We start from the raw sequence: 19,880 nt of genomic DNA, 5'->3' as shown, positions 1-19,880 counted from the left end.
AATGTGAAAAATAACCCCTAAGCTCTATCTAAATAGATTTCAGCTTTTCACAGTGAACTATATAACTCACTATATATTTTCATTTGTGGTTTTTGGATAGCAGAAGATATTGAATTAGGCATCAAACCTTCACATCACTCTTTCAGAATTTGGTGGGTATGTGCTGGACTGAATGGCCAGGAATAATCATAATGTTCCCTTTGGCAAAGTCTGAAAAAGATTCTGAGAGCACTGGGGAAAATTTCTCTAAGAAAATACAAAGCAGACTCAGAATGCCCAAACCGTGCAGCCTTAGTCATAAAGAAAGACTGCAGCTTGTGCAGACACTTAAATCAGCTTTAATTTAGATAAGTAATGGATCGATAGCAATCAAGCCAGTATCAGGATGGATTTCAAATCAGGATAGTTACTCCAATGAAAAACCTGGCATCTCAGTGAGGCCCAACCATCCTGCAGTTTCTGTGAGGCTGAAACTTTGCTGCTGCTTCCTGAACAAGCTACTTTACAACATCAAGCTGCAATCCCTAATGCTGCACATACACTTCCAGCTTTGGTAGAGATGTACCTCAGTACAGAAAACAGACAACAGGAATGCCATCAATCAGAAAACACTGGAAATAGCATTCAGCCAGCAGCATAAGGAAATCTGTTTTAGTCAGGTCCTCCCAAACACTAACACTCTCGTCAGACATGATGACTGGACTGCTTCAGAGCTAGTACTACTAAAAAATATTAAGAAAATAGATACTTTAAAACAGTCATATGCAGCAGAGCTCAGACCCTGTCACTGATATTGTCACATTCGGTAACACTGCTGAACAGGCAATTCTGCTCCTCCAACTGAAACCTGAGCAGGGAGAGCTGGTCCTGTAGTGTGGGGGCTGTCACCACTTCTGCTCCCTGCTGGGACCTCAATAAAAACCTGATGTTTTTAAACCAGTGGAAATAGAAGGCTAGAAGCAGCTTTGAGGTGCTTCAAAATGTCTTCCATGGTAAGACGAATTGATAATTTCACACACTTTGTTCTCTCAGTTTGGCTGCCAACCCAATGGCTGAGCTGTTACAACAGCACTGTTCTTATGTTACAGCCTCAAATGCACTCAAACCTAATTTAAGATCCACCTTTTGCTCTGAAGTTGAAACCACGCTAGCAGTGAAAATGAGGCTGACTGCATCCAAATCTGCACTTACAAAATTAAAGGCAAGATTTCCTTAGCAGAGGATATCTTGGTTGTCAAATTTATAACCACCAGGGATCACACCCTCCCTCAAACCTTCACACTTGACTTTCCTCTCTAATGAAAACAAAGATGGTTGCAATAAGCAACCATGGTTGTATTTTTTAATGCCACCACTTTTTGTGTACGGGAAGTAAAAGGAGAGTTATGACTTCCCTAGGGATAGTGTGTTTCCAGATATATGAAAGAATAAGCAGATGTTGCTTAGCATCTCAAAGCCTTGTCTACAGAGGCACTGTAGATACAGTTAATAAGAGATAAAATTCCTGGCTGTAGACAGCTTCCAGTCAAAACAGATGAAAGGATGGGGGAAAAAAGAAGGAATATTATTCTCTTTTTTAATATATATCTATATATATGTGAAAGCAAAGAACTGAGAAAACAGGTCATTTGCCCAGGACTGGAAGGAAAGCCTGTAAATAAGAATTTAAACTGAATACCTCCCAAGTCTCAATCTGGTGTCACAAACCCATTATTTCTCCCAAAACAGCACATTAAAGAAATACCATAAATAACAAAACGAAGTGCAGACCAGGAAGATCATAAATAAAATACCATATAGAAATGTAAGTGTGAACAGTTCTGATTTTATAAAACTTTCTCTTGTGTCCAATTTGGCTGTTTCGCAGAAGCTGGCAAATATATGCTCTTGTACCAAAAAGTCATTGTGAAACAACCCCCCATTTTAATTTCTAATTATCTGCCATAATACATTGATCCACGTGTGGACCACAGCCAAAACACTTTTCATGGCTGACACACATGAGAGAATTGAAACACAAGAGAGGAATTCCCTCCTGGATATAAAGGAAAAGGACAAGACTAATAAATACCTAGAGAAGACTCAGGAAAAAGAGTTGAACGTCTATCTGAGAGCTACTTGTAGATGCATTTTTTGTTGCTTATTTTATACTTGTCTCATCCAGAGACAGATGACTATATTGCAGTTAAAAAAATAGTTATACTTCAAAATTCTCCCCTTTCCCATAGTATCTGTATTCTTCTAGCACTTCCATTTGAAGAAGTTTTCTTTAAAACAGAAACTGATTCTTTAAAAAACATCCTGTGGTGGCAAATACATAAATCTCTCATATTGTGCTCAGAGCCTGTCTCTTTAGGATTATTACAGATTAGATTATTATAGAAGGGAAGATTTAAATGTCTTATTTACCTGAACAGCATCATAATACATTTTCTTGCCATCTTCATCTGTCTTGTCTGACATCAGCCATGCCTTGAGCAGATATTCATAAAAGCTATCCCCAAGCCCTCCAATGGAGACATGATCTTAACAGAGAAGAAAGAGATTGAACAGCAATTTCATCTTCAGCCAGGACAATAAAATACAATTACAGTTTGAAACAGTGTATTTAATGATCTATTTCTACATCATCTTTAATAAAGATAAGGCTGGAACCTCAGGAAAAACTTTACTGGTATATACAGAGAATTATTTCTTTTATTGCTATATTATTAATCTAGCTAAAGCACCATAGTTATTTAATATCCACAATGTGCTACAGGAGATCACGGCAAAGAAAAAAGCAATTTATACATGTTAATTCTAATTCATGCAGTCTATTCCATACAAAACCATGTCAAACTAAGTTCTTTTCTTTATTCTAAAAAGGGAAAAAAGTAGGAAGTGCTCTCTGATTTGATAAAGGCTTTCCCTTCTTAATGTGCAGGCATTGGTCTTTTAGTCACTAACTTTTCATTTAAGTCACGTCATTAAAAAATGCTTTTAGCTCCTTACTACAGAGTTGAATTTCATGTTATTTAGTGGTATTTCAAAATGCTGAGCAATAAGTTTAAAAATAATACTGCATTTCTGAACATCTGACTGCTCTCAGAACTCAGCAGTGGTTTGGAAGGAAAAAAAAAAAGGACTTCACCACATCTACAGAGGATGGTTCCTGTGATGCTGCTTTATTCTGCCCTATGCTTAGTATGTGAAACGATCTGGTACTACAGATGCTGTGATTATTCAGTTGCACAATTTAGGACATGACTCTGTAAACACTAACACCACACAAGCCAGTCATTCGACATCAGTTGCACCACTGATAGGAAATTTAGTGATGCTCTCAGCTGCTTGTACAAGATTGCACCCACTTGCTGTCCAGGAACCTAAAAGATTCTTGGCAAAATTTTTGATGGGTTCTCATGATTTCAGCCTAGATCCCCATAATACATGAAATACTACAACTATACATACATGTGAAGTGTTTTTCTAAGCTCCATTAAGTTAAGAACAGTAGCTAGAGGTTTGCTTTTGAAACTTCGTGCTGCCTGGTAAAATTAAGTGATTTGGCATTTATTGAGTCTTCAGTGAAAATTTTTCAATGTGCTTTACCAGGACTACTCATTTATAACTGTCAATATTACAGCAAAGGAAGGATCTACTAATTCCACTCAAAAAATCCAGGATGGAAATGTCATTACAGAGATCACACAGGAAGTCCCTGAGTCATATCACAAAATTCTGGCTATGAAAAAAGCAAAAAAAAAACCTGCATGGGATGATCCAGACTTATAAAGCGAAATGCAGAAGGTTTAGTGGTACTGAGCTCACACTTCCTGACACCTAACTCTGATCTTAGCTTCAAAGTTATGCCCCTGTTGGTGGAATTCAAAAGAACACAGAGAATTTATTTTTATACTCCTTTGTATCTTCTCTCCCTGGAAGGCCTCCTCGCACCTTCCAGAAAGGTTGCAAAGACATGCAAATGTAGAAGATACATATTTGTCTGTTCAAACTATATTAACAGTGTCCTTTTCCTCCACTAGCCTGTGACATGCAAAAAATAATTTAGTTTTCTGAATGTATCCTTTCCCTTTGCCTACCAAATATATTCTACTACCAAACCTGGGTTTCAAATGGCTTTCTTTTCCCCTCCATCCTCTTTTGAATGAGACATATTGAAATTCTGGGAAGACCACACCATTTTTTAATTAAATGTTCATGATCCAAAAGGAAAAGAGGTTTCTTAAAACAATGAGAACATTTCCTATGATCAAAGGCTGATCTTTGAACAGCAGCATTTAAATGACCTTTACGGTTTCCTAAATAAATTACCATAGAAACCTCTGACATTTGCAAACTAAATAGCACAAGCAGAGTTTCATCAATAATAAGCCCTGTTATTATATACATTATTGCAGTAGACAAATCCAATTGACGCATGCTGCAGCAAATCACTGTCAGTTTACTGTCAAAATAACAAGGGCTAAATGAATTTACAGGAACAATGGCAGACATCCAGCACTGGCCTTCACAGCTACAGCACTTCTGGAGAAGAAATGTACAGAAACCATTCCTCCCTCCCCACTTGATGTTTGAGAGAAAATATTTCTGTCTTGTACCAGTTAAGGGTCTTGGTTGTTTGGTTTGTCCCTTCTGTTGTAATCAGCTGAAAACAGCCTAGAAAAGCAATCCCAAATAACACATCTTTCAAGTCTCACATTCTGATCTTCTCTGTGGGGGAAAAAATTAGTTGATCAGTGTTGGTGAATGGAGGCAACTGATATGGAAGAGATGCAACAAGATGGAACTTGTCTCTGCTGCTTCAGCATGCCAGGGATAGACCTGCATCAACATCAGTGCTCATCATTCACAGGCACAGGAAGCTATTTATTTGTCAACACTGCATGCTGTTGGACAGCAAAGCTCATGTACGCTATAAATTTTTCTGTGCGCACCAACAAAAACTGGCATTTCGTGTGAATGAGGAGTGCTTAAGATGCAATTATATTAGAAATATGGAAATAACAGAGGCCATAAGGCAGAGTAAGTGTTTTGACTGCTTTAAAATATATAAGACAGAGCCACTAACTGCCTCAGCCACTAGAAAGATCTGCTCTCATGAAGCATCAAAAAGCTGCTTCTGTGGTTAACAGAAGCCAAGAAATGAGTTAACTGGACCTGGCTCACAGGTGCTGAGATTGTCTCTAACCAAACCCAGTGCCTATGGCTGTAGGATCAACATTTCCACTGGAAAATGTAAGGAAGAAAATAATAGAAAGACATGGACTTGCATGAATAGGATGGTGGCAGACTGAACCTAAACAGAAAAGTAGAAAAAGCAGTAAAGTCTCTAGAATCATGATCCTGCACACTGTGCAGGCTTTTGACATGGCGATCAGAGAAAGCAATGAACAACGAGAAAAGGCTCAGTCATCAGGAAGGGGCTAAGGAATTCAAGTAATTCAAGTATTTTATATACTTTTCCTTCTAATTTTGGTATCTTTAGTACTGATTCCAAGGGGATTATTGCCATGACACATTTCTGTTTAGTTTTCTTCCTCAGTTGGTGGCATTGAACTTCAACAGACATCACAGCTGGTATTAACTGGAAAGACTTGTCTTACTACTTTTTTTTTCCTTCAGTGGAGGCACACAACTCTGAAAATGTGGAATTTGATTCAGACAAGCTGATAATGTTTCCTTACACAGCTAGTTCAGAGAGCACTTTAGCTTTTTGAATAAGAGACTTCTGTAGTCCACAAATTCCTTTCCAAAGTCATACATATTCATACATTTTCCTGCTTCCACAAGCCATACTGAAAGCTCAGAAAAACTGTATTAAAATACAGCAAGTAAGATTATTATTTGTATATTTGTAGTATTTTTTACATTTTATAGAACCTCAGATACAAAGTGAGTTTCTATATGTTATATAAGTTCTTTATAAATATACACACACACACACATATATATATATATATATATATATGTAAAACATGTAACAGTGACTGAAAGAAGTTAACAACTGCAAAGAGCACTTTGATAGACAGGTCATAGTACCAAAGACTTCAGCTACTTACGCTGGCCCCACTGGCCACTGCTCGGATTCAGGTAGTTGGGGTAAAGGCCCTCTGGCTTATCCAGTCGATTTAGAACTTTTCGGATATTCATTACCTAGCGGAAGGTACAAAGCACTGAGCACTGATCCATTTTCCCCACAAAATACAAGAGTGTAAATATGCCTAAAAATAGCCCTCCTGATCTTATTCAACACATACACCCAAACACCTCTGCGCAATCATATCACTATTGAAGAAGCTGGTATCATCATGCAGACAAGTTCCTGAAAACCTCTGGAGTTTCTGTGTCAACTGTCAGCAGTGAAACTACAAAACAGGAGCAAGCTCCAAAGTTCACGACTTGCCATGAAGAGTATCTCCCTTCTCCACAGGATACTGAAATTCACTGAGGCTATTTGCCTTAACTAAGCTCAGCTGCGTCAGCATTATATTCCTTGTATACCTAAATCAGAATTGCTATTAAGCTTAATAACAATAATTTTAAATAATAATTTAAAAATATTAAGTTTATCACCTAGTGCAGGTGTGGAAGTGAACTGTAAAGGAATTTTGCCTGGAAAGGAGAGCATGGCTGGAACTGACTGAGCTTTATACAACCAGCTAGCCCAGCAGCAGGGACCCAGGCAGCCCTGAGCACTCTGCCGGCACTGCTAAGGAGCTCACTACAAATGAGATGCCTGGGGAAACAACTACAGTCCAGATGCTCAGCAGCTGGAGCCATCCAGCAGCACAATCCACTGCAGAGCACATGAAATGAGTTATACTGAATTTTAGAATTCACAGAAAAAGCAAACGTAGCAACTTGGGAGAATGAGGATCCTGAGTACTGCGGGCCAGAAACTGTAACAAAAGGGTACTGACAGCTTCATTATAAACCCAAGTGCCTAGAGACCCAGTGAAGTAGCTACTGAAAGAGAAGATAAATTAACTTATTCCAAGCTGCAGGAGGATTTCTGTTGTGGTACACAAACTGCCTCTTGCATCTTGACACTACTCATTGCCCAAATGCAGGCTGCAACGAGTCCTAGACCTCAATTAATAAGTTTTTCTATGAATACTTCCAGGCAAAGCTTATTCCAGTGCTTCGTCTTCTTTATCAAGTGTACCAGCCCTGGAATGATTTGCCTTAGAGGTCTTTGGAATTGCAATCTCTTGGGGGTTTTAAGAACAGCTTACATAAACAGATTTTCAGCAACTTGCAGCTAGAGTATGATGCTAGAGCATGTGTAGGAGAACCATGGGCTAGGATTTTTAAGATACACACTTTCATTGTCTCATAGTAGAACAGATGTTATGCATTAAATTACCATAAAAGTCAAAAGAAAATTAACTTATGTTGTCAATTTGTTTCTGGCTATTCCTCAGTGCTGCCACCCCCTCCCCATCCACTCCCCCTCCTCAGTTCAAATTTAAGAGAAACTGTCCTTAAATTTACCCCTAAATACATGCAAATTGATAGGAGTTTGCTTCACAAAATTTATTCCAATGCTGACAATGCTACTCCTGCAAAGCCACTCAGTCCTTTCCTAATAATAATTTTAGATGTGACTATTGCTTTTAGACCTACTGCTAAACATTTGGAGTCTCATCAATAATTAGATTAATAAGTTGATAATATCAACTTAATAAGTTGATACAATGGGGCAGCTGCAGTAAGAATACAAAATCAAAACAAGTCTAAGTTTTAATTAGGAAATAAAAAGAAGATAAATGCTAAAGTGTAGTATGAAGAACGGGACTTGCTGGCTACTAGTACATCAAAAAGCAATGCAAAATTGTTTAGGTGGGAATTGAGGGAAGGAGGAGTTCTTTCCATGGCTCATGTAAATAGAAAGTATCCAGAAGACAATGTTATCAAATTTTGGAAGAGTTAGTATGCATAACAACGGTTTTGTCTAAGCATGTGACTTTTTTTCCTTCCCCAAAGAGAATTCAAAGTATATTTCTGATAGGTCAGTGCAACGGAAGGGCTTTCTAACCTCACTGACAGAATTGATATTATACAGCAGTATGAAGAATAAACTTGTTGAAATCATCATGGTGCTTTGCTTTCTCTAGACATCAGTTATTGTCCTAAATATAATGTCAGGTTTTGCTTACATCCCATTAAGTAAAGAACTGAAGAAAGCTCTACAGTCTGATTGTTTCATGTGATACTAATTTAGAACATAAACAGAAATTAAATGTTTTATGGGGCCATATAGAAGAATATACATCAGAATAATTTCGGAGGAGATTTTTGACTTTTTAATACAAAAACATGCCAAGGTGATTACAGAAAATGTGACAAATGCTTACAACTGAGGAAAATCCAAATCTTTCCCCATTCATATTATGAATATGCGATTTTCTTTTACAACATGATTTTGACAGAGCAGTCTAACCTTTTCAGCAAAGACAGGGTTTCCAGACAGGTGGCTCAAATGTACAAACTCCAGATGCAAAGTCCCAAATTCTGCCAAAATGCTGCTCCCGCCAGAGGCCCACGGCCAATTTCGACCGATTCCACTAAAACGGGGCGAAGAGAAAGACAGAAAATAATCATGAGCATCTATAAGGCAATGCTAATGAAATGTAATAGGCAGTAGCTATACCATTATCATGAGAAGATAATTAATCTACAATGTACTTTATATACATGTAAGGAACCATGCTTCAGCAGCCTTCCATGATTTCACCACAGGACCTTGAATTACGTCAGTCCAGCTCTGCTTAGGCTGTAAAGCTGCTTCTTGCAACAACACAAGTCTTTTAGCTCACAAATGTCTCCAATTCACTTATCACTGTATCATTTCATTGCAGAATATCATGTTTAAAGACACGACGAAAAACCACTGACTATGAGAAAACATTCTCATACTTTGCTTGTTTTCCCCTGTACTTAACACAGCACTCTCCAATTCTAACTCTAATTTCTACAGTGTAACTGTTTATTAACTTAAAATAATGCATATCTACAGAAGAGGCTTTGAGTTACAAGTACTGCATGCAGCATATCCTTCCTAATACATGAGAATTTAATAGGGTAGGATAAGTATGTATTGTCTGTCTGGGCACTCTTACCAGGATGAGTAACTTCAGTTTTAATTACGACCTAAAGATACTTCACAGCAAAATTAATCTTAGGATTTGTGTTGAGAATAGAGAAAAGCACATTTATTGCAAAATCCCCACTAGAAACTAATGCTAGTTGAGACTCGGGACCACAAGTCTACTAAAGTTTCATTACAAAAAGGTGGCTTTGTTTTTCCCCTTGAAATTTCCAGCAGCAATATTCAGAAAAAAACCCTGAAATTAAAGAAAAGCCAGCCAATATTCCAGAGCATCTAGGGGAATAATGACATATTGGATGGGAATATTATTAGGATAAGTATTACATATAAATACACTTATTAGGTACGGAATGTATTCCTCATTTCCAAGTTGTAAACAGCATTAAACACAAATGCATCCATATATAAATAAAATTTTAATTTTACTTTTACACATAAGCAGCCACTACAGTCATCAATTAGCAGTTGATAATAGGGCATTCTTCCTGAGTTAACATGTGACTCAAAAAACCCAAAACCAGCAAAAAACCCAAAAAATTATGATGGAAGTTCTCAGATATGTTAAGAGCTCATCTTCAAAAGATCATCTATAACTGAAGTTTAACCAATACAGGGAAATTAAGACTCCATTAAATCAATTTCCCCATTAACTATATTAACACGGTGTTCTGAGACTTCTGCCAGACACACACAATAAAACCAAGTCATTAAACTTTAAAAGCAGAGAAAAGGCATAGAGAGCACAAAGGAAAGAGATCTGATGAGGCTCCCCTGGTTGACCGTAAAGGAGCAAGAGGCTGGGACACACGGAAGTCCTCTGATGTAAATAATTGCCCAAAAAGTGTTTCTAATCTTCATAGCTGCAGACCAAAATCAATGACACAATGAAATCAGGGTACTGCAAAGATGCACACAATCCCAATTTGATATGGTACTTGTGTGACTGAAACAGAACACAAGTTTCATGGGATCTTAGTATCTAATTTTAAGAGCTGTATTACAAAGATTAGTATACTTTTTACATAATGAAGAGAAACCCCACACCTGTTTTACAAGTCTGCACTTCAATCTACTGTGGCTTGGAATTTTTTTGAACGGTAACATGAAAGCATCAGATATTACAGAAAATAGGATCAAGGCGAGTACTGCAGACAACATGTCTGGAAGCCTCTTCTGTACGGTCTGAAGAACTTACAGACTGGTTATTCACCCAAGAACAGACGCCATCTCTGGTACACACCACCTCAAGTTCTAACTGCTGACTTCTAGATGAAAACATCTTGTTTCCAAATAACTCAGATTAAAAGAGCTGACACATAAAGCTCGCAGTAAGAAAAAAAAAACCCTCGGAATTTTGAAAAGTTACCATGTTATGGTGCAAATGGAAAAAGCACACATGCTTTTTTCTATCAAGTTTCTCAATCAATCTCAAAGTGAAAACATCGAGCTGTTCCTGCAGCAAGGCATCAACCAAAATTGACAGAAAATGTAATAGAGTCCCTACTTGCACCCCACCCCAGTGTCTGGTGATATCAATACAACCTGCCAGAACGCTTTGATGTAGTGTGTTTTGTTAACAAGGAGAATTTCCAGACACAGCTGTCAAAAGGATTTCTGCATGCAGCAATGTGTTTTGCCATGAGTGGAAGATTCTTCTTGTTTAAGATGGTTTGAAAATTACAAACTTGCATTCTTTACTCTTAATGTAAAAAAAAGTAGAAATAAACATCTGTGTTACATCTTACGTACTATTTAATGTAGCTTTCATTTTTTTCAGTTGGCTCAGCTGGTTAGAAAAATAAGGCATCAACATATTTCTGGTAAATCTGCAAAATAACAAGTTTATGTGTTGGTTTAGTGTCAGACATGAGCCCTGTCAAAACTGACAAGCTCATTCAGTAAGTGGTAGAACCCAGGATTTGCACTTCAGTCCCTCAACTATTTTTCATGCAACCTTCACCTGCGGATGTCTGGTATTCTCTCATATCATAGAATGGTTTGGGTTGGAAGGCACAGCAAAAATCATCTGGTTCCAACCTCCCTGCCACAGGCAAGGACACCTTTCACTAGACGAAGTTGCTCAAAGCCCTGTCCCACCTGGCCTTGACTGCTTCATGTCACAGCTTCTCTGGGCAACTGATTCCAGTGTCTGCCCACTCTCACATTAAAAAATTTCCTCTCAGTATCTAATCTGAACCTAATCTCTTTCAGTTTAAAGCCATTCCCCCATGTCCTATTACTAACTGCCCTTTTCAAAAGTCCCCCTCAGCTCTCTTGCAGACTCCTTTAGGTACGGGAAGGCTACTGTGAGGTCTCTCCAAAGACTTCTCCAGGTTGAACAGCCCAATTCTCTCAGCCTGTCTTCATTGGATGGGTGCTCCGGCCCTCTGATCATCTTCATAGCATATCTTTCATCTTTGGGAGCAACAGAACAGGTAAGTTTTCCATATTCCCTCACACTGATTGGAACACTCACAGTAGTGCTTCTGATTCCATTTACTCCATCCTTATTTTAAGATGATAGTCCAGTGTGCACTATGCAGACAGTCAGCTCCTCAAGAGACATTACTAGAGACCAGGAAATACTCAACAGAGCTTTCAGCATACAGAATGTGAGAGATTTCACACTCGGATCATTTGACTTTTGTTTAACAGTATCTTGGCTTAAAAAAACCCCAAGGAAATGAAAAGGGTGCTCTTTTTTCAGCCCTGCCCTCCCCACCATCCAAATCCTAAATATTGTATACTTTTAAACAGAATAGAACTTTAAAAAGAGAGGACCTGAACAGAACAAAGTAAATGGAAAACAACATCTTTGTCAGGGATTATAACCAATAAGTACATTTATAAATTACTTGAGGTGCCCTAGAAAATAACATGCAATAAATTAACAGCTCAGTAAATCTTAATAACTAAGCATAGTAAAATACTGATTTCTGCCCATGCATGAGACAACATAACCAGTGCTCCCAACCCAGACATTTTTCAAGCTCTTCACCATTACTGTTACTAGGGTGAGCAGAAACTTCTCAAAAGTTACAAAAAGCAATGCTAAGTACCTATTTACTCTTCAGCCGTAACGTCAACGCTGGGTATCTCATTACTCTTCGGTTATGAAGTTATGCACTGGCTTCCTGAAGCCTTGAGATGCAAACATGAGTCTTTGGTGAAAGGTTTTATTTCTACTCTTAAGTTTTAGCAAACCTATGTGATGTTGCAAGTTCCTACATGGTTTTTTTTCTGGGGATGACCACTACTTAAGTCAAGAAACTACAGCAGCAATCTGAACCCAAAGAATGATCAGGGCAACTGGAGGATCCTCAAAGGGTGGTTTATGACTCTGTGCCAAACTTATGTGCAGATCACTCCTCCCAATCAAAGCAAAACCTGTAAAGCACTGAAAACTTTTTGCATCTTATTTTTACTCAGTTTAATAGTTTAATGTCAGAAGTGTCTTGTAAGCTCACAAATGCACTTTTCTGAAAGAGATGGAGGACAGCAAAGGGGGCCAGGTATGATACTCTTTATATTAGTTGCACTCCTTTATCTTGTTTTCTTTTTGTAATTTACTTTGCCCCCGATTTTTTCAATTTTTCTTATGTTGATACTCACTACAACCTGTACTAAGTTTCAGTCATCTACTGACACCAGAGTTAGAAACAAAACTCCTACTATACACTTCAGGAAGGAAAGGGGGAAGGAGACACACTACTCAAACTACTTTGAAGATCCAGATGAGTACTAAAATAATTTCAGTTTACAGGGCACGATTTTAACCTATCTCAAATCACTGTGTCTAAAATTGTTTATTTTACACTGCATAAAACACACACAAAATTTCTGTAACATACTCATAGAACTTTAGGACTTATAACTGGTAGTATGTAAGTAAGACAAATTTGAAGTGAGGATCTGGATCAGAGAAGCAGGATCAGCACTGGTTTATAATATTTCTCACTGATTTTATAAATTTTGTTTCTGGACACTGAGTGCCACAGAATCTGAAAACCAGTGTTTGTAATTCTGCTGTCATTCATTCTTGGGAAACATGAGCCTGAATGACCTGGGCTGCTGGTAACTCAACTCAGTATTTTTCCAGCAGGCCATTGTAGGTCCATCTGTACATAAGAACAGAAAGTACAAGATCACTAAGTCTTTTAACATGTACAGAGTGTACCAAGAGAGGGAACCACAGAGGAAGTATTCAAAGGTTGCTTTTTTAAAAATTACTGCAATTCAGAGGCACAACAATATTTAAAAGAGTTTTAAAAAATTACACTATATCCCCAATATATATAAAACAGCAGAAAATTTTCAACTGAAAGGAAAAGCAAATCCTCAGGGAAACTGCACAAATACTTCAAAGGGTCAAAACACTTATCAAAATTCTTGTCATCAGTGAGCAGAACTGTTTGTCTCTGCAGACAACTTATTATACCCCAACCTTTCCTGGAGGATTGCCAGGACAGCAATCTGGAGGCAGAGCAAGAAGTCAGAATTTCAATATTTAATGCAAAATGCACCAGCACAGCAGAATAGTCAGTATCCTCCTGCAGACTTAGCCAGTAAAAAGGTGAAAGGCCAGAATAAAAGAGACCCAGCAGCAACAATGTGAAGTGTCCAAGTATTGTTGTTGAGAGAGGTTTTAGAATTAAATATGAAAATAACTCCCAACAGCCCCTTTGGACTTTACTAATGTTGATTTTTTTCTGTAAGAAACTACCCTATGATTGTAGGTGAAAATGCAAAATGCTATGAGAGAGAAATGAGAAGATGGCACTGAGAAGGGTCCATTGAAATTCACCAGAGCTGGAGCATGCAGGTTGTGCCTCCTACTACCAGCAACGCTGAGGGGCGAAGGAGGATCTGCCTGTAAAATACAGCTTGTGACTGGAATTGGTTAGGCTCAATCCTGTTTTAAGAGGATTTCTGCAGGAGCAGAGTGCTGCCCAGCCCAGTCTGCAGAATCTGGCTTATGTCACCCCACACCACCAGCTGCCCCTCAGACATCCAGGAGAGAGAGGAACCTTCCCAAATGGAGGTTGAGAAATAGGCAGAGAGTGTTGCACTGGACACACAAACTTTCCTGCAGCCTTCCCCTCCCAGCACCCCAGGATGCACTTAATGTTTCTCCTTGAGTCTCAACCCCCAAGCAAACGTGCCTTGAAAACTGAAGTAATGTGGAATTATCAAGGTTTTCCTGTCAAAGAAAACCACAAATTATCACCTGCCTTTTTCCCCAAAAGAAGTCTGTGGTCCCCAGACAATTTTGGAAGCATAGTATGATTGCTTTTCCATGTTTTAGTCTTAAAATTATGACCACATGCCGCTTGGCTGCACAGATGAAATCCCACACTGTAATTCAGCAGACAGACGCTGTGGGTCAGCTACAGGTCTGACCACGAGAGAAGGTGGGGAAATGTGAGAGCACTGCAACTCCACCAAAGGTACTCACAGAAATTAATCTCTTTGGGGCTTCCCTGATAATCAGTACAGGGAGATAACAGAATTAAATCACTTCACAGAGGAGATTAAACTGAAGATGGAGTCTTTCCTGTTAGAGAGTAAACCCAGGGAGACCAGTCTCCTACAGTTACCCCTTGCCAAGTGCCCAAACCTCAAAATTTCAATTAGCTTCACAGGTACCAGATGGGATTTTTAACTCTCTACAGGCTAATACACATAACAAAAGGGAGGACAGGAGATAAACACTCTGTAATGTTATATTTTAAAATCTTTAATTACATAAATAAGTTTTTTCCTAGCTCACAATTGATCTTTAATGATTTTTTTAGGAACTAGATAATTTTTAAGGCCTGTTCCAATCCAAACCATTCTATGATTCTGTATTTCAATCCAGTAAGAACAATCTCCAAGGGCACAATCCATTTTGGCAGAATTGCTCATTATTCCCATGTCTTCATTTTATAAAAAGTCAGTATGAATACATAGTGTCCAGTCACAGCATTTCTAATGAAGTGTTTATATATTGCAAAAGACTTCAGTCTATTTCTTTTCTGTCACTACCAGTCTTTCATAATATTTTAATTTAATTAAATCAACTAAGTCTCCTTAGAACAAATGAAGAGAGGTCAGTAAGCCATCAGGTTTTTCATTGACATACTCAGTATCTATTTGTGATTTTAAACAAAATATATTTAAAAGATGAAGTTGCTATAGAGCCATAGATGACACAAAATACATAAAAATGCTAAATAAAACTTAATTGCTTTCGGAACTTCCTAGGCAAATGATTCAACTCAAACCCCACAATTAATATGTTCTAAATATACAAACACACTTAACAAAAAAATAAGCAAATACTGGGGAAAAAATACTTTATGGATACTACAGTGGTATCCTCTGGGAGAGTACTCTAGGATAACCCTGCTTGAGCAGGAAGGTTGGGCCAGATGAACCACTCTGGTCCCTTCCAACCTGATCCATCCTATGATATGTGATCACCTAGCAAAGGGAGACAAATGGCAGCCAAAAGGATGATTCTGAGAGGCCATTTTCATAGAGTATCTAATGTTTCATGCATTATTTAGGATTGCCACATCTGAGAATACTTTCATAAGAATAATTTTTTGGATTGCCCTGAATGGAACCATTTGTCAATGTGTCACAAAAAAAAAAAAATGAAGAGTGGCTTCTTCTCTTCCCAGAAACCAATGATGATCATTAGACACACATTCCTTCCTAACAACTTGCTGAGAGGCTAAATCCAATTTTACAGACCACACTGGGGGAGTTAAAGGATGATTTGCTGTTAATACTTTTTAGAAGAGATTCCCTTCAAACTCCTGTGCTACATCTTTCTCCTTTTAGTACTGCAGCTAAGAATGCTAATAAATTATGCTGTATGATTTGATTTATTAAGAAGCTGTTAAGAAAATTCTTAATTAGAGGTTCGTATTTTAAAGCAAAATTAAAAAACAAACCCAACTATGGAACACACAGGCAATGCTTGCTAAAGTTTCAACTGCTCTATTTGATAAATTACATGCTCTAAAGATTTTTTTTTTTTTAATTTACTTCTTTCTCCCCCACCACCAAAAGTACAATATATAGGATCTTGGTTTAAGGACTTGTTTTGACAAGCACTGAAACTGATGATTTATTTAATGCTTCAAAAATATTTAATGTGTTTTTGTTTTCCCCATAACTGGAAAATCATCCTTACACTTGTTTGAGAGCAGAAAGAAAGGTACAGAAATCCCATGTTTGCACACACCACTGGCACTCAAGTCTTCCACCAAGTCTTGGGGTGGGAGCCACCAAGGCAGGGTCAAACTGAGGAATCTGTGACAGGACTTGCACAGTAACTGCGTATTTCTAGACCCAGTAGCAAGTGTGAATATCTTCTTATCCAACTTCCAGTAAAGGACAATTAACTTTTTGCAGGCTTAAGTGGTCCCAGAATCACCCAAGGCATCCAGACTCCTGCTGGAGCTCTGACTTTTCCACGGTATCCCTTCTCTGAGAGAGGAAAATGATTACAATTACAATCTGGTCAAGCACCTCTCATTCACTGTCTCGACAGCTGGAGACAGCTGAAAAAGAAACTGAAAATCAGCTAGCAAGCCTACAGGGTAGTTTTTGACATCTGTTTTATTCCTCATTTTAAGAAGGATCATGTAGGCAAATTTTTACAGCTGGTTAGTTTTTCAGCTGTGACAATAAATGTGTTAACTACTGCCCTTGCCTAACCACTGCCCAGCTGGCAGCTTCCTGCTCAGCCCAGCTGCCCTCTCTGAAGACTGGCTGATATTAGCCATTACCTGGCGAGGTGATCTCTAGGGATGCTGATGTAGCAGGAGGAGGCAGACACTGAATTAGTGACATCAGCAAGACCAGGAAGAATACTAACACAAGTGGTTACTCAATTTTATGGGATGACAGGAAATAAAAAAATTTCTACATATGTCCGCAACGTCACACAAAACATGAACGTTTTTTACTGCAACGAGTGAGATAATGAAGAGGTATAGCCTCAAAAGCTATTTAGTTTGAGAACATTAATTCTGTCTATTTTTCTATTCATATAAAGTTATCATTAATAGATGCTGATCTCCTGGCCACTTCAGCTATGTCAGTGCAGGAGATGCACACATTCATACTGGAGACACATGCACATCATCATCTGTCTGGAAATGAGAGTAGAAAAATCAGATTGCTGTGGCTAACTGTTCATCATTTGAGAAACTACCAGCACAGCCCCAAAAAGATGCTAACATGAAACTGATTTTAAAACAAGATCCCTGCTTTTCTCCATGAAGTTCATCAGGTCCTTCAAAGGCAATGTTTGTTACATTTTTCAAGAAAAAAAGCTACCCTCCTCCCAGCATTTTTGCCTTTTATCTTTATAAGGAAACATACCCAGAGACCTCTAGAGCTGTCCTAGAATGGTCATCGGCTCTTTACTGTATTTTCAGGCAAAAGGGTAAAATGTTCAAATGTTATCCAGTGGACTGATCTTCACCAAGGTGACGACTCAACAGTCAATTTCTCTTGAAACTGGACAGAACAGAGACTGAAGAGCACTATTAATGTAAAAGCAGAAAGTGAGGAGGTACATGGAGTACAGAATTTCCAGTACCAGCCTGTGCTATGGCCTCTGCCAGGACAGTTCCCCACCTCCCAGAAGGACCAGTCAGCCATGGAAGACACAGGGGAGGCAAGAGAGTTCTGTCTGCTCCATGTCCAAGTCATTCTACATGAGAGCCCACTAAATATTCTCCATGGTGAAATGTATCTGCTCTTGATTCGGTCAGAGTAGTGATGGCTCCTGGGGAACACTGAAGTGAGAGAACATTACAGTGAATGGAAACAGCAGACAGGGAGCAGGAGGAGCCAAGACCCAGATGGAGACCAAAATGCCAGAGAGAACAAAGATGAAGAGGAAACAATCTCATCTGCCTCTGGAGAGCAGCAGAGAATAAGCAGAGGCCAGTGAAATTGCCTGTGGGAAGACCATGCTTTACTGTATGCATTGAAGTCTGACAGCTGCTGAGAGTAAAAATAAATCACCTCCTCCATGGGCTCCAAAAGCCACCAGACACCATCGTATACTTCTTTTGTAGTCTGATACATGGGTTTTGGACATCTGGATCTAGTGATACTGTGTCTATTGATGTTTAAAATAATCAGAGTATCTTATTTTTACAAAACAGTTCATTCAGACTGTTGGGCTGCTTTGTTTACATCAAATTCCTGTAACATTTCTCTGTGGAAAAAGACTGAATTTCTTTAGGATTTTATAGGCAGGGTTTGTACAACCCTTTCCTTATGGCTGTCTGCCCTGTGACACTTCTCACATTACCAGTGCTCTAAAGGGGCATCAAAGCTTGTGGAACTGGCACTCTGTGGCAAACCAACAGAGCACTAAGCTTACATCTACATGCCCACATGGAGGAGTATGAGAAAGGGAGAGACAATTAGTAGTCAGGCATTACATGATCTGAAATATCACTACGACACATGTCAAGTGTTTAGAGGTAATTTTCAGTATCACCATCTAAAACTGTACTAAAACTGTACTTGTTATAGTTATTTCTGATAAATAGATCAGAACTGTTATTTCTGATAAAAGTTATCTGAGCACAGCACAGACCTACATGTCTCCCACAACACACTAATGAATAAACGAAACAATTCATGCTTCCAATTACTTTATATACTAAGGTTTAATTAATCAATTCCAAAGGCTAAAAAAGCAAGAGGGAATAGAACACAACAGAGCAACACTAGAGATAATAAGTACTAGCATGGACTACTTTTAATCAGGTCCCCAGAGAGAAGTGAAAATACAGGAAATAAAAGTAATGAATGGAGTTTCACAGTTCTGCCATCCATGTGATAAGTTAAGACAGAATAAAATAAGGTGGTATTAGAATGAAATTCCCTGCTGTAGCAAGTGGTGTAGCTCAGTGTTACTGACAGTCAAAAACCTTACAAAGCCAAACCCAAAGAAAAAAAAACATCCTAAGCAAAGCAAGAAAAAACTAACTTCTGCTTCTCAGAAGCAGATTCACTGGGCAGGAAGATAATTAAGAATTTCGAAGAGTCTATGAGAAACACCATTTATCTCTGCTTTTGTCCTCTCTACCAAGCCTTATAACACTAAAAGACAAACTAACTGCTTAATTATAAAGCTTATTTCAGAACTTCACATCTCACATTAAGACTGCTTGCTGCCTTAAAACCACTGTAGCCATGGCATTTGGCACTCTTGATATACTTTAGTCAGTACATCCCTCTGTAAGACTCTGCTCCCTGTTCTGTATCACTTTTCCAGCATTCAACTTCTAGGTTATCCTTTCTTTTCTCCTGAGGATTTGCTATAAAACCTCTCACCTGATCAGTTCATTAACTTCTGACTTCAGTTAGTTTCTATCCCACATCAGAATTCCTTTACTAGTAACTGATGTTCAAGTTTCACTAAATTGTTCTTTTGCTATATCAATTGCATTGCCCAAGTGCAAAGAAATGTCATTAACTTCCTTTGTCTGTAAAATAATTTGTTATGAGGATGAGTGTTGAGCAGTTTGCATTTGGAGGTGACTAGGTAACAGAAATAGGGTGGAGGATTGGTGTTAAAACCCAGAAACTCCCCCTTTCTTCTTTTTTCTTCTCAAGTGTTTGTTGGGCCTTTTTTTTTGGCTGCTCTCTTCTTTTCTGGCTCCACAACTCTCCTCTTGCTCTCCTAGTCAACCTCCTTGTTATGAAATATCCTTTCTTTTACTGACAGTCACTAGAG

At 38.4% G+C, this 19,880-nt stretch overlaps 1 protein-coding gene across 1 annotated transcript in view; it reads right to left on the bottom strand.

Annotated features, from left to right (window-relative positions):
* The window catches only part of MAN1A1 (mannosidase alpha class 1A member 1), a 142,163-nt gene that overhangs the window by 20,581 nt on the left and 101,702 nt on the right, over positions 1–19,880 (bottom strand). The window contains 3 exon segments of the mRNA XM_039569082.1: positions 2,410–2,525; positions 6,066–6,159; positions 8,450–8,573. Coding sequence (XP_039425016.1) covers positions 2,410–2,525; positions 6,066–6,159; positions 8,450–8,573 — 334 coding nt within the window.

The sequence above is a fragment of the Corvus cornix genome, chromosome 3 (assembly GCF_000738735.6).
Source record: "Corvus cornix cornix isolate S_Up_H32 chromosome 3, ASM73873v5, whole genome shotgun sequence".
Classification (NCBI taxonomy): Eukaryota; Metazoa; Chordata; class Aves; order Passeriformes; family Corvidae; genus Corvus; species Corvus cornix.
Note: the sequence above shows the minus strand (reverse complement) of the source record. Positions and strands in the feature narration are given on the sequence as shown.